At 43.5% G+C, this 15,321-nt stretch overlaps 1 protein-coding gene across 2 annotated transcripts in view; it reads right to left on the bottom strand.

Moving 5' to 3' along the window:
- CNTNAP2 (contactin associated protein like 2) overlaps nt 1-15,321 on the bottom strand; it is a 2,305,108-nt gene that overhangs the window by 200,109 nt on the left and 2,089,678 nt on the right. For both annotated transcript variants that reach the window (XM_030826021.1, XM_030826023.1), the window contains one exon: nt 6,384-6,620. In XM_030826021.1, the coding sequence (XP_030681881.1) occupies nt 6,384-6,620 (237 nt within the window). The remainder of the gene's footprint in view (nt 1-6,383; nt 6,621-15,321) is intronic.

The raw sequence follows: 15,321 nt of genomic DNA, 5'->3' as shown, positions 1-15,321 counted from the left end.
CACAGAGGCCTAGAGGTCGGAGGAACCGGCAATTATGCAAAACGCTGGACATTTCCCTCTCTGCTGTCACTTTGTCACTGGCCCCTTTATGTTCCTCAGCAACATTAAAATCAGCATTGTTTTCTTTTTTTTTTTCTTTTCTGTCCTTCTTGGACTTTGTAAATATGATTTTAAATTCCTATAACTGCTTCACTTAATGGCAGCAGAAATTATTTGCTTTGAGAAAGAAAGATGAGTTGGAACTTTAAATTTATATATAGTGACCATCTAGAAACAGTAATGGTGATATTCTTGAATAATCAAATTTAAATGATGTATTTATTCCTTTCAGATAACAGCAGAAGAGGGCTGCTAAACGATGGTAGGAAGAATGCTAGTATTTGTCCATGAAAATAAAATATTATTCAAATGCCGAGGTGCTTCACTTCTGTGTCTCATGTTCATCTCCCAAGTGAATTAAAGCAGTTATAAGGGACTGCTCTTTTATTGGCTGCAGCAAATAACATGCTTAACAGATTTATTCTCTCCTGGTCATCATCATTATCATCAGCACACACTTACGGGGTACCTATCGTAGGCAGGAGATGTAGTGCTGGGAGCTTTTCATCTCTCTGGGAGGACAGGGCATATTTATAACAGAGACAGATAACAATACAGTACATTAAATGCCAAACAAATGACATTGAAAGTAAGTGGAATAGGAGTTTAAAGCAAGGAGAAGTCATCGAAAGGAGGTGGGACTTGATCGCAGCCTAGAATGAAAGGCAGGTGTCTGGCTAGAGAGGAAGTTGGGGCATTTCTAGGTAAGGGAGCATTGCAGGCATAAAGTCAGGGGGCACATATGACCACAGAGTGCTTGAGGGGTAATGAGTTTCTCGAAAACGAAGAGTAGGGGGTGCTGAATATGTGTTAGAATGTGGATTGAATCCATGGACCTGGGAAATAATAACTGTTGACACGTGCATATTGTCATTTGAGTTTCACAACACTCCTGTGAGGGAGACACTATTTTATGGATGAGCAAACGGAGGCATGGAGCTGCCAACTGATTGCCCAAGACAACTGACAAAAGGCAAAGCCGACCTCAAACCCAGACGGTCCAGCTCTACAGGCCACGATCTCACCCATGAGCTTGGTGGGTCTTGAACTTAAAAGTTTGTGGGACTGGGGAGTCTTTCCTGGTTTTGCTGGAGTGGGGCACCACTGAGTGTTTAATAAGGACATTATACAGGATCCCTTTTAAACAATATCCCTGTGCTTTGGTGTGAATATCCCGCTCCAAAACTCAGGTTGAAACTTAATCCCTAATGGGGGTATATTGAGAGGTGAGCCCTTTAAGAGGTGATTGAATCATCAGGACTCTGTCCTCATGAATGGATTGATCCATTCATAGATTCATGGATTAATGGGTTATGGATTAATAGGTTCTCATGGGAGTGAGACTGTCTATAAGAAGAGGAAGAGAGGCCTGAGCTGGCAGCTTAGCCTCGCCATGTCATGCCCTGCACAGTCTCAGAACCGCAGAGAGTTCACACCAGCAATAAGGCCCTCACCAGATTTGGCCATTTGACCTTGGACTTCTTAGCCTCCATAACTATGAGAAATAAATTCCTTTTCTTTATAAATCACCCAGTTTCACGTATTCTGTTACAAGAAACAGAAAATAAGACACCCTATAAAGGCAGGTGGTGCTGGCTGTGGTGAAAAGGGGTGAGGGGGAGAATCTGGAAGCAGAGAGATGGATTGGGAGAGAATTTCCCAGCCACCCAGCTGAAGCCTACTGTTGTCTCACAGATGGGTGACGGGGTACCAGGAGCAAGGCTCCCCTCAGACAGTGGCAGACCTGCAGAAGGGGATGGCAGCTGGAGTCACTGGGCAGGTGGCCTCCAAAACATGACCTCATCCATTTACCCAGGTACTATTCAAATATAATAATTTTCTATGGACACCATGATGTGAACAATACTGGGAATCAAAAGATATTTGCCTCAGAGAGTAGTGGTGGGGAGGAAATGGACGCCACGAGTTCAATTCACAGGACTTGTTTGCCTGGGTGACCCACAAAAGCAGAGAAGAACGGAGCACTGGTGAGTGACACCGAGCTTGGCAACACAAGTGTCTGAGGGGCAGTGGTGGCACTGGAGGCAGCTGGCTCTGGAGGACAGTGAGCAGAGTTTTCCATATGTGAAACGTGAGTGATGCCAGGGTGTTTAGTGGAGACTTTCTAGTAGCTTTTTCCTGATACTTTGGCGTAGACCTTACTGATGTTTTTTCCTAACAATTTTCTTTTTTCTAACTTTAAACTTCAAATAATAAAAACATGTTGTATTTGAAGTCTGAAAAAGCTGAATTTTCACCAGCAGTTTGAGGATAGGCTTGTAATAGTGAGACAGAACCCACCCAGCTTTGCTTTCCAAGCACACTGAGAGTTCCAGAGACGCCTGCCCTAGAGAGTACGGCCGGTGGGGAGCTTTGGGTCTGGAATCAGACACCCAGGCTAAGAAACCCCCCAGCCTGGCCCAACATCCTCTGAGTGTGCAAGTCACTCAACCTCCATGCACTCATGTGTTGCCATCAGTAGAAAGGAAATAATAATAGTATCTACTTCATAGAGTTGCGCAGCTCATGGGAATTAATGCATGGCACCATTCAGGATGGCTTTGGGCACAAAGTGAGCTTCACTAAACAGTGGCCATTAATATGGAATCCATTGACCAAAGCCCTTGCAGACAATGAAAGTCCTCACACAGGCATGAGGGCACAGCAGCGGTGGGTGATGAGGGCACAGCAGTGGTGGGTGTGTAGCAGTGGGCATGTGAGGTAGTGAATACAGTTGAGGACCAAATTTTAATGTGGCAGTGACTTGAGGAGCAGACAATACAAGCATGTGTGGGAATGTGTTCACCAACTTCTTGACAGTCTCCAGGTGAGAGCCCTCCTCCTGGGGAGGGACCTGAGAAGAAACCCAAGGTTCTTATCTGCCCAGTGGGAGGCTGGTCCATGTGGGTAGTGAACATCAGTGGGTAAAAAAAACCTATTGACCCTGATCCAGGAGAAATAAACTGATGAACTCCTGAAGAGCAGGGGCTCCATACTTGTCTCTCTTTCATCCTCACTTTCTGATTTCACTTACTATTTTCATCTTTCTGATTAAAGCATTTGACGTGCATACAAAAGTATTGCTCAGGAGAAAAAAAAATCATCCACTATCCAACCAAACACTTTTGTATTCACATTATTGCTTTTTTATTTTCTATCCATATATTTTTTATGGACCTAATATTTCACATTCAAGGCTGGTTCTTGTTTTTGTTTTTTTGGTTTAACATACATAAAATTTCCCCATATCATTAATCACTATTCATAAATATTTTAATAGATAACATAATATTCCATAAAATGGTGACTCCCTCTTTTACTATTTTACTAAAAGTTGAACTTTCAGGTTCTTTTCAATTTTTATTTTCACAGTTAACATTATGATGTCGGCCAGGCACGATGGCTCACGCCTGTAATCCCAGCACTTTGGGAGGCCGAGGCGGGCAGATCACGAGGTCAGGAGATCGAGATCATCCTGGCTAACATGGTGAAACCCCATCTCTACTAAAAATACAAAAAATTAGCCGGGTGTTGTGGCGGGCGCTTGTAGTCCCAGCTACTCAGGAGGCTGAGGCAGGAGAATGGGGTGAACCTGGGAGGCGGAGCTTGCAGTGAGCTGAGATCGCGCCACTGCACTCTGGCCTGGGCAACAGAGCGAGACTCCATCTCAAAAAACAAAACGAAACATTATGATGAACATCTTCATGATGAATCTTTGACTTTTGGCTTATTTCTTTAGGAATAATTTCAGAAGGGGAAAATCCTAGGGAACATACTTTTTCCTCCATCTTTTTAAGCAACAGTGCATTTCCTAGAGAGGGAGTTTAATTTACTGTTTTTTAAAACTCAAGCCGAATTAAATTAGTAATAAGAGTTCTGGCTCCCATGGAAAAAATCTTGATCTCCTTTTTTCTTTTTTTTAAAATTATTTTATTTTAGAGACAGGGTCTTGCTCTGTCATCCAGGCTGGAGTACAGTGGTGTGATCATAGCTCACTGCAGCCTTGCACTTCTGGGCTCCAGCGACTTCTGGGCTCCAGTGAGCCTCCCTGCTCAGCCTCCTGAGTAGCTAGGATCACAGGTGTGCCTCATCATGCCCAGTTAATTTTAAAATTATTTTTGGTAGAGGTGGAGTCTTGCTATGTTGCCCAGGCTAGTCTTGAACTACTGGCCTCAAGCAATCTTCCCACCTCAGCCTTTTGAGTAGCTGAGACCACAAGTGTGCACCTCCATGCCCAGTTAATTTTTAAATTATTTTTGGTAGAAATGGTGTCTTGCTATGTCGCCTAGGCTAATCTTGAACTACTGGTCTCAAGCAATCCTCCTGCCTCAGCCTTCCACAGTGCTGGGATTACAGGCATAAGCCACAGTGCCCAGCCAAAAATCTTGCTCTTTAAGATGCCATAACAGTGGAATAATCACTGAAGGGCAGGAAAAGATGGGCAGTGGGAGAGAGAGCCTCCATGTTTTCGGCTCCAATGGGAAGTGAGTTAGAGAGATTTGTTCCTGCATGCTCTTAAAATATTTTTATTCATTAAAAAAGTGATCTTTTGCAGTGGCTCACACCTGTAATCCCAGCACTTTGGGAGGCTGAGGCAGGCAGATCACGAAGTCAAGAGATTGAGATTATCTTGGCCAACATGGTGAAACCCTGTCTCTACTAAAAATACAAAAATTAGCCAGGCGTGGTGGTGCACGCCTGTAATCCCAGATACTCAGGAGGTTAAGGCAGGAGAATCACTTGAACTCAGGGGGTGGAGGTTGCAGTGAGCCGAGATTGTGCCACTGCACTCCAGCCTGGCAACGGAGCGAGACTCCATCTCCAAAAAAAAAAAAAAAAAAAAAAAAAAAGTGATCTTAGAACTCTAAGTGTGCATGAGTTCATTTTCAGAGAGGAAGTGGACTTCTCAAGTTCAGCAAGTTTATATACTCCAGGGCTTCTTAGATGTTTCTCAGAGGTCACTGCTGAAGGGTCACAAGCCCATTGCATATTCTCCTCAGGATGCCAATTTTAGATGCACTCACATCCTCTCTGGCTTAATGTACATTTGATGACCAAGATGGCCCAGGATATTACAAGTAAAAATACACCCCCGGGCTGGGCATGGTGGCTCATGCCTGTCATCCCAGCACTTTGGCCAAGGCAGGAGGATCGCTTGAGTCCAGGAGTTCAAGACCAGGCCTGGCAACATCGTGAGACCCCCAACTCTACAAATAATTTAAAAAATTAGCTGAAGTGTTGGTGTGTGCCTGTGGTCCTGGCTACTTGGGAGGCTGAGGTGGGAGGATTGCTTGAGCCTGAGAGGTTAGGGCTGCAGTGAGCTGTGATCCTGCTACTGCACTCAAGCCTGGGCAACAAAGCAAGACGCTGTTTCAAAAAAAATTAAAATAAAAAAAAAAACTCGTGCTTTAAGCAACCTTTATGACAGCGATATATTTTGTGAATTTAAAGTTCTGAGAGGATTGGGAATGAAAACATTTCTGATTTTCTATTCCTATTGAAAGTTCAGACATTCTGTAACAACCTACTGGGATACTATCATAAATCAGAATAAAATTAATTTATGTAAAATTAATTTTACTCATTCAAAGCCCATCTCTGTTTAGCATATTTAGTGAATGTATTTAGTTTTGTTAGTCTTTCTTATTAGTCTTTTTTTTTTCTTTTGAGACAGGGTCTCACTCTGTTGCCCAGCCTGGAGTGCAGTGGCACGATCATGGCTCACTACAAGCCTCGACATCCTGGGCTCAAGTGATCCTCCCACCTCGGCCTCCTAAGTAGCTGGGACTACAGGCATGTACCATCACACCCAGTATTAGTATACAAAAATACTAATTTTTGTAATTTTTGTAGATGGGGTTTCGCCATATTGGCCAGGCTGGTCTCAAATTCTTCAGCTCAAGTGATCCACCCACCTTGGCCTCCCAAAGTGCTGGGATTACAGGCGTGAGCCACAGTATCCAGCTGAATGTGTTTATTTAGTAGGGAGAAAAAATAATCATTACACGCACAAACCTATCTCTTATTCATGCAACAGTGTTCTTGTAAAGAACACAACATGCCTCACCAACATTATTACTGTAACATCTTGCTCTAACGCACCCAGCTGGAAAGTTGTTTTCCTGATATTCATGGAGAGAAATGGGGTTCAAAGAAGTTATGTGACTCGCTCAACAAGTCCCATGGGGAATAACGAACAAACCAAGAACAATCTATAGACTCTTGCTAGAACATTCTGTCTGCCCAAATGTTAAGTGGCAGAGGCTGGGTGTCCTCGTCCTTACCGGTGGGTTTGACGAGTACTGCCAAGAAGTCTGTGGTGAAGGAGCTGATGTAGAGGAGAATGCAGGGTGCTTTGGTGGTGCTGAAGCTGAAGCGGATCTCCTCCTGGGCCAGGTCCGGGTGGGAGTTCTGCTGGTCGGGAGCGTTCTCTACTCTGCTGCTGGAGTCTCTGGCATTGGTTGCTGGTGCCTGGAAGTTATATCGTAGCCACATCCCTTCTTCAAAAAATGCGCCAACATCTGTTATAAAGGAGAGAGAGAATTGAAAAATGAGGAGAGATCTGATGCCGATACCCTACAATGACCTCTCCAGCAGTTCATGGAGTGCAGGCACTGGCTCCAGGAAGGGCATCTGACTAAGTCCTACGGAGAAAGATGTTATTGCATCAACACAAATACTCTTATCAAAAAAAAAAAAAAAAAGGCATGTAACAAAGTATGGCGTATTAGTCTGTTCCCACGCTACTAATAAAGACATACCAGAGACTGGGTGACTTATAAAGAAAAAGAGGTTTAATGGACTCACAGCTCCATATGGCTGGGGGGGTCTCACAATAATGGTGGAAGGCAAAGGAGGAGCAAAGTCACGTCTTACATGGCGGCAGGCAAGAGACAGAGCACATGTGCAGGGGAACTCCCATTTATAAAACCATCAGATCTGGTGAGACTTATTCATTATCATAAGAGCAGCACAGGAAAGACCTCTTCCCATGATTAAATTACCTCCCACCAGGTCCCTCCCACAACATGTGGGGATTATGGGAACTACAATTCGAAATTTGGGTGGGGACAGAGCCAAGCCATATTATATGGAAATCTATAAAATTAAAAAAAATTAGTAAAATTTAAGAAACTTACATTATACCAGAAAAAAATTTCACATAGCAAGAGAAAAAAATTCACATACCCTGAAAAAAATTTCATGTACTCAGACCAAGGAACTAATTTTCTGGTTGAAGAGATATGGCGAAAATAAATCCCTGGTACAAGGAACCCATAGGGGCATCCTCTTTGAGACTGAATTTGCTTGGATATTCACACAGGAAACCTTTATAAACCCTAGGTCCTTAGAGGCTTTGTGTATAGGGTTTATAATCACATGTCTTGAAGTTAGAGAGAACTGGGTTCAAATTTGGCTCTGCCACTAAATAGCTGTGTGACCTCAGGACAAGTTACTTAAAAATTTTTTCTAGGCCTTGGTATTTCATCTATGAAGTGGAGAGTAATTAGTACTCAATAAATAGTATCTATTGTTGTTATTATTGAGGAATTAGAAGAAAGAAACCTTTCCTGCATCAGCCTTTTCCTAGAGCCTGAGCAGTGCTGACTGGATATTAGGCACTTCATGGCCAGCGAGCTCCTGTTGCTGGTCTCCCTGCTTTTTGCTCAGCAATGTTCTAAATCACCCTGACCCACTGTGAAGGGCTGTGCCACCTCAGGGCTCCTGTGGTCTTCACGGTTTCTGTTTCATGGCCTTCTCCAAGCGCCTTGCTGAAAGCATTTCTCACACTCCATCGCCCACGCAACCGTTAATCTCACAGCACTTGACATCCCACTAAATTAACACTATGCAGAATATATTTTACAAAACTGCTCTACGTTATAATTAATGGGAGAGGACAGTTGTTCATAGGAGCCTTCCATCTGTGAATTTTGATGTTTGTTCTTGTTAAAGAGGTTGGCACAGAGCAGTGAAGTCCGACGCCTGGGGGTGTATCTTGCCCTTGTCTGGGGCAGCACTTGGGTCAAGGTCTTGAAACTTTCTCAGCCTCAGTTTTGTCTCTAAAAAATGGGACCTCATAGGTGGTCGTGAGAATTAAGTAAACTGTATAATACATAGCTTAGTGCCTGGAATATATAAGTGCTCAGGAAAGACTAGCGAACTATTATTACAAAGACAGGTTACCATTGTATATTGAGGGTGACACCTCCTGGCCCCCACCTCACATCACCACACACATGTGTGAAAGTTGTCAGAATCAAAAGGAAGTCACTAATGTTAAAAAAAAAAAAAAAGCCCTGAGAAAGATCACAAGAACTATCACAGAGACTCTGCAAAAAGCACAACATTGCACAAACACCATTGCAACCTTACACAAAAAATCAGTTCTACAAGAACATCTGCCCTGAATTTGCCTGTCCAACCTCGGACTGGTTATTGATCTTTGTAGCCAAGGATAATTATTTTAAAACAATAATGTGATCCTCCTCCATTTTTCCTTTAAAAACCTTTGTCTTCACCTCCCTGAATATGCACATAGTTAACTATGGCATGCATATTCCCATTGCAATGCTGTATTTCCACATAAATATCTTATATTTCAGAGATCCTCTTTCTGTTAATTACGCTGACACATACAATCCACCATGGCACTGTTACAGAGTCCATTGCTTCTCACCAAGTTGTAAGGAAAAGACTTAACTATAGCTTTTCAATTATGTGCAGTGCAATTTTCCTCCTGGTCCTCTTACCCCCAAAACTTTTCTGTGTGTGTCGGTGGGGTAGTTGTCAAAATGATTGGGATACCAATGAAATTTATTGGGCATGGGCAAGGACAGCAGCGTGTCCTGCAATGTGTAGGGTTGTCTTATGCAATTAAGAATTCTCCTGGGCTGGGTGCGATGGCTCACGCTTGTAATCCCAGCACTTTGGTAGGTCGAGGCTGGTGGATCACGAGGCCAGGAGACTGAGACCATTCTGGCCAACATGGTGAAACCCCATCTCTACTAAAAATACAAAAATTAGCCAGGCGTGGTGGTAGGTGCCTGTAGTCCTAGCTACTCTGGAGGCTGAGGCAGGAGAATCGCTTGAACCTGGGAGGCGGAGGTTGTAGTGAGCCGAGATCCACCACTGCATTCCAGCCTGGCAACAGAGAGAGACTCCATCTCAAAAATAAACAAATACATAAAAATAAAAAAAAGAATTCTCCTGCTCCACATGCCAAAACTATCCTTCTTGGAAAACACATGATTGAACATCTACTTAATCCATGCTCATTGCTGCCTAACTTACTGAAGTGTGAAGATGAACAAAACGCAGTCACTTCCCGTGAGAAGATTTCCATCTAGCAGTGGTTGTGGGAGGAGACGCATCAATAGTGTGAGTACAATACAGTGAATGTTATGGCGGTTTATTTAGCAGCTATGTGATGAGAACCCCATTTCACTACCTAAATGTCCTGAGTTAGCTTTCAGCAAACATCTATTGAGCACTGACTGCACCCTGGGCACGATGCTGGGTGCTGACAGCTCTTGCTCTGAAGGAGCTCTGGACCTGGAGGAGGATTCAGATAAGCAGATGATTAGAATGCAGAGGGGGTAAGTGCAGGATCAGGTAGACATAAGGCTCCCTGGAACACAGGGGTGGTGGAAGACTTGCTGTGGGAAAAGCCATCTAAGCTAGGACCTGGAGGGCCAGAGGTGGGTAGCCAAGTACAGGTAGGTGGCAGGGATGAAGACCAGCTTTCTAGCTGAAGGCACAGAGTATTGGCAATGAGAGGGTCTGAAGTCTGAGGCATCATGCCGCCTGGACAAAATTCACGTGCTTCTTTTTTAGAATCAGTCATTCATCTGAGACCCCCGAAGCTCCCACCACATTTCAGCTGGGTGTTGGGGATCCTGTGAGCAAGGCACAGGTGACCCCTGCCCTCAGTAGTTCAGAGTCTGATGGGGCAGATGGACACTCCTAGGACAGGCTTCTGTAAACGTGTCTAACAGAGGACAGGGGAGGGAGGAGGAGTCAGGAAGGGCAGGCGGGGCGGGCCGCCTGGAGCAAACGCACTGCGCAGTTCAGTTTGCCACAGAGAGAGGTTCTGCCAGAGAATGTGGGGGTCACTACTTGAGAACAGGCTCTGGCATGGGAGAGAAGAGGTGGACCCGGGGGACTTGGAGGGAGGGTGGGAGGCAGGCTAGAGATGGAGCCTGGGAGATTCAAACAAATCAGAATGGGGCAAGCAGGATGATGTGCAGGAGAAGACACGCATACCAGGCACTTGACATTCAAGACTGAGGAGCACAGAACCTGGCCGAGGGAGGGAAGGGTCTGGGCAGCAGAGACCCCAGCACCTGAGTGACAGGTGCAGTGTGTCACCGGCAAGAACCTCAGCTTCTGCGTGCCAGCCTCTCTCCAGTTACTCCACCCCGGAGCCAGAACTGGAGTCAGAGAGCATGTAGAGCTGAGACTCTCACATCATTTCTGTGACTACTTTCCTGGGAGCCTATTAAAGTGCTGGTCCCCAGGCCTAGTCCCAGAATTTAGCTCAGAGGTTCTGGAGAAGCGGCATTTTTCGCAGGTTCCCAGGTGATACTTATGCACACAAGGGTATGAGATGCTTGGGGTGGAAGCTGAGGCGGGATAATGTACCTGATGGGGCACGAAGCTGAGTGGTCCCCGCCTGGGTGAGATATGATGCGTTTATCAGCTGCCCTGGAGACAGCCATTCCAAGGCAGATCATGAAGGGAGATTCAGAAATCTAGAGATTTCAGATAAACAATCCAAAAATATGCCTCAGAGACTACTTTGGCTGTATTTTAGAGACATCACTAAAAGCTTTATGGATTTATGTCAGTTTTGCAGGAAGGGATATACCATGTTTAAAAGTGTTATTCTGAAACCACATCATAAACCAACTGTTAAACCAAGGCCTGGGAGTGATGTGAGTCCTCTAAGGCTCTAAGTGGCAGATTTACAGCTGCCGTTTCATTGTTTCACATCTCTTTAAGAAAATGCCAAATCAGGGTACTGTAATATCTTTTAGAAAGCAATTCTCTCATCTCTTCTGAATGAATAACTAAAAATAACTCTAACAAGCCCCAAATAGCATCGTTTCCCTCGTAAAATTATCAAAAAGTATTGATTTAGAATGCTGGGTTTAAGGTTTTGTACTAGTAATATAGATACTAATAATAGATAATACTAATAGATATAGATACTATAATACTACTATAGATAACGCTAATAGTCTAAGTTTTATAATATTCATTTTTGATAGAAAAATAAATTCTGTATTTAGACATTCTATGATATAAAAAAGATTTGCTTAATTATATCATGTTTCTCAACGTTTTGAAATACTGTAGATTGTAGACTGCCATCTGTAGACTCAGAATCATAAAGTTGACAGTTAACCTTCAAGTAGACAAGTAACCTTGTCTTAACTATTTCTTGGTCCTCAACACAGGTTATATGTAAATTATCCCTGATTGAGGAAAAGAAGTTTGCAGATGTTTGACATAAAATCCACCAATTATTCATTCCAGAATAATACCTTAAAGATATTTATCTCCTTGTTTAACCAAATCCCCGAGGCTTACAGTGGGAGAAGAAAAAAAAAACCTCACAAAAAACAGAAACCAAAAGCAAACAGCTGGCACTCACCCCTATTATTCAATTGCTCTTCATCTTTCTCTTCTCCAAGTTAAATAATTCTATTCCTTTTGCCTTTTCACTTAGGATTTTGCAATCTATATTTTGCAACCTATATTTTTAAAATTGGCATGATTCTTTTTGTTTCCTAACTTTCCTATCAGGACTCAGAATTGAAAGCTCCCAACTTGCAAACGGGCTCTTTTCCAAAAATTTATTTTAGGCTCAGTAACTTGCAACTTGGAAAACTTCCCCACAGAAACAATGTTTTAAATGATGGTGAGTTTGCCAGGAGACTTCACAAATGCTGAGCCACTCTGGTTGTGTAATAAAAGGTAATTGAAGAGTGCCCCTGTGTATTAGTAATTAAAATAGAAAAGCAAAACTAAAACACCTTCAGGTTTATTCTTAAGGTAAGAACCCCAGGGAACTCTGCTCCCGCAGGGATTTCAACAAAGTGACCCAGTGGTAAGTTGGTAGATGTTAAACAATTGGCTTAGGGGGAGGGAAAAATTCTGATTTATAGTTTTTGCCTATTTCTCGTGATATCAATACTGCCGCCTTGTCCGACTTCAAGCTACCAACATGATGTCATTAAATAAGGAGCTGAGAAGCGAGGTCTCCCAGACTGTGCAAGCTGCCTCATGCACGTGGTCTATCCACTCCTTCAGCCAGCAAGGCAGTCGCTCAAGCAAACCACATTTATTGAGCTCCCATTGTGGCGAGCTTCCTTCTTTTTACCTTCTGCTGTAAATAAACCCTTTAATATTTGCTTACTCCTTTCTGTCACCCAACGCACTCTTCTACCTCTTCCCAGATATCCTGGATTCTTGAAGCTCTGTGCAGTTTCTGCTAAAGTCTAGGAGGCTCTCCTGGGAGCCAGACCCACGCTAGAGGAGGCACAGACCTGAGCTGCAGCCTCAGGTCATTAACCACTTTCATGGCTGAATTCCACTGCCCAGAATGATCACTCTCATTAACTGCTTTTTAATTAGTCACCTAGTAAAAGAGTTAAGTGAATTTTATGGGGTTCTGCTCCCGGGGACCTTGGACATCATCCTCTGCATGCATCATGATCCTGCATCAGGCAGGCCTGGTTCCTTCCAGGCATCTGCACGGCACAACTCTGCTTAAACTTGTTTTGTTATTCTCCCAAGATACTGCTATGCTGAAACACAACCAGTTTTTCTCCTGGTCTTACAATGGCAAAATCTGCTTTTTCTCCCCAAGTGTACCACTCTGGGTTTCCTTGCTGAATTTTTTATTCTGTTTGTTTGATGTTTTCTTCAACTTACTGTAATCTTTTTGGACTAATGACATTGGACCTGGGATGGGTTAACGTTCACCTCTACTAGTTCTGTTTCCCCAGGTTGGTCCATATTTATTGTAACCAATTTCCTGCCATTTTTTCCAGAGGCCCGGTCACTTCTAGGTCAGTTTCTATGTAATAAGCTTTAAGTGTCTGAATCTGTACAATGGAGAAAAAATGCCAAAGAAAAATCTCTAAGTTTATCCTGAGTGGCACATGTGGCCCACGAGACACAAGTGTGAAGTATATTACTGTAAACACATCAATCAGCTATGGCTTGACTGTGTGGGAGCCAAGTGGCCTTCTTGGAGCAGAGTTTAAGAGCAGCACCACTGAACAACTCTACCAGGGTCTTAAACAGGAAGGTAGTTTGCATCTATTACAGAATTTCCTGGGTCATGCTCCTGAAACCGTGTTAATATGTATTCCTGGTGTGTATGGTGGTCAACAGGTTAGAATGTTTTGGGGAAAGCAAATGAGATGGGGGCTTCACTACAGCAAACTTCATTTAAGACATATAATAAGGGATTTGTGTGGGACATGCGGAGGCCAGGAATCAAAAGTTGTGGATTGCAGCCCTGGTTTTGCCACCAACTCGCTGTTTGACCTTGGTCAGGCAAATCATTTCATTGCTGTGGGCTTTAAATCATTCTCATCTTAAAGGCCCCCCTACCCTGAACCTCTGTTTTCCTCTGGCTAGCACTCAGTCTTTTTAATCCATTCTTTCAAATATGTAATAAATGCCATCTGTGAACTATGAGCTGATAGAGATTTAGCAAGTCATAAATTACATTTAAGTTAATAATTGAAGGCCAGTGAGATTTTGCTGGTAACGGGGATAGGGAAAGTATTCTAGGAAGAGAAAAGAGCATGTGCAAAGGCTCTGAGGAAGAAGAGAATGTCGAGGATGAATGCAGTGGAGGCCAAGATGACAAACCCTCAGGGGAGACCGTGGTAGGAAGTGAGGCTAGATAGAAAGGTCGTGGTATTCTGAAGATTTTGGTTTTTGTACAGAAAGCAATGGGTAACTCCTGAAAAGTTTTAAGCAAAGGTGACATAATCTGATTTCAGTTTTGAAAGCTCATTCTGGCTGCATTTTGATGAATGCATTGGAGGGAGAAAAGAGGGGATATAGGTAGACCACTGAATATGCTATGCAATGGGACAGAAAAAATATGATGATGGTTTGGAGTAGCAGAGTGGACAGAATCTGATGATGTTTAGGAAGTAAAGAGGTGAAGGAAAGAGTGTTAAGACAGACTCATGGATTTTTGGATAGATGGTGGTGACAATTTCTGATTATGGGAACACAGAGGCAGGCAATCTTGGTGGGGCTGGGGATATGGCAGGTATCAAGAGTTCAGCTTTGGCTGGGCGTGGTGGCTTACACCTGTAATCCCAGCATTTTGGAAGGCTAAGGCAGGAGGATCACTTGAGCCCAGAAATTTAAGACTGGCCTGGACAACATAGTGGGATCCCGTCACTACAGAAAAAAAAATAAAGAAAGAAAAGAAAAGAAAAAATAGAAAAAAATAGCCAGGTGTGGTGGCACAAGCCTGTAGTCCCAGCTACTGAGGCAGGAGGATCATTTGAGTGCAGGAGGTCAGGGCTGCAATGAACCATCATGACACCATTGCACTCCAGCTGGGGCAACAGAGTGAGACGCTGTTTCAACAACAAAAAAAGTTCAGCTTTGAACAGGTCAAGTTTGAGGTGCCTTTGTGTCAGGGAAGCATAGAAGTCAAAGAGTCAAAAAGGTCTGGGCTGAAATATTCATTTTAAAATCATTTATATGACGGTATTTACAGTGCAAGCATGGGTAGGATTTCCTGGGAGAAGTGTGTGAAAAGAGAAGACAGGAGGGCCCTGAGAAGTCACCCTTTTCAAAGTGGGACAGGGGAATGAGCTTGCAAAGGAAGAACAGAGAGGAAGGAATTAGGGCACCCCGGGGACCCCTCGAACACGAGGTCTGAATGAGGCCAAGGAAAAAGGGTTTTTCAAGAAAGAGGACCTGACCAATAGGTTAGAATGCTGTGCAGAGGTCCAGTTAGATTTTCCCAGTCGAACTGGGGAAATTCTAGAAACCTTCTCATCTCCTCATTTTCACTTCCTAATCATTGATTTTGGCCTGAACTCCATTCACTGAAGTGAAGTTGCTGCCACTGAGGTGTTCAGGAACTTCCTAGTTACCAAAGTGAACGGACCATTTCTGCCCTTATTTGATTTACTCAACTCCTGGAGCCTTTAGAAATTCTCTTTGGTTTTC

This window comes from Nomascus leucogenys, chromosome 13 (assembly GCF_006542625.1).
Source record: "Nomascus leucogenys isolate Asia chromosome 13, Asia_NLE_v1, whole genome shotgun sequence".
NCBI classification, from domain to species: Eukaryota; Metazoa; Chordata; class Mammalia; order Primates; family Hylobatidae; genus Nomascus; species Nomascus leucogenys.
This window is presented reverse-complemented; position numbering and strand designations above follow the sequence as displayed.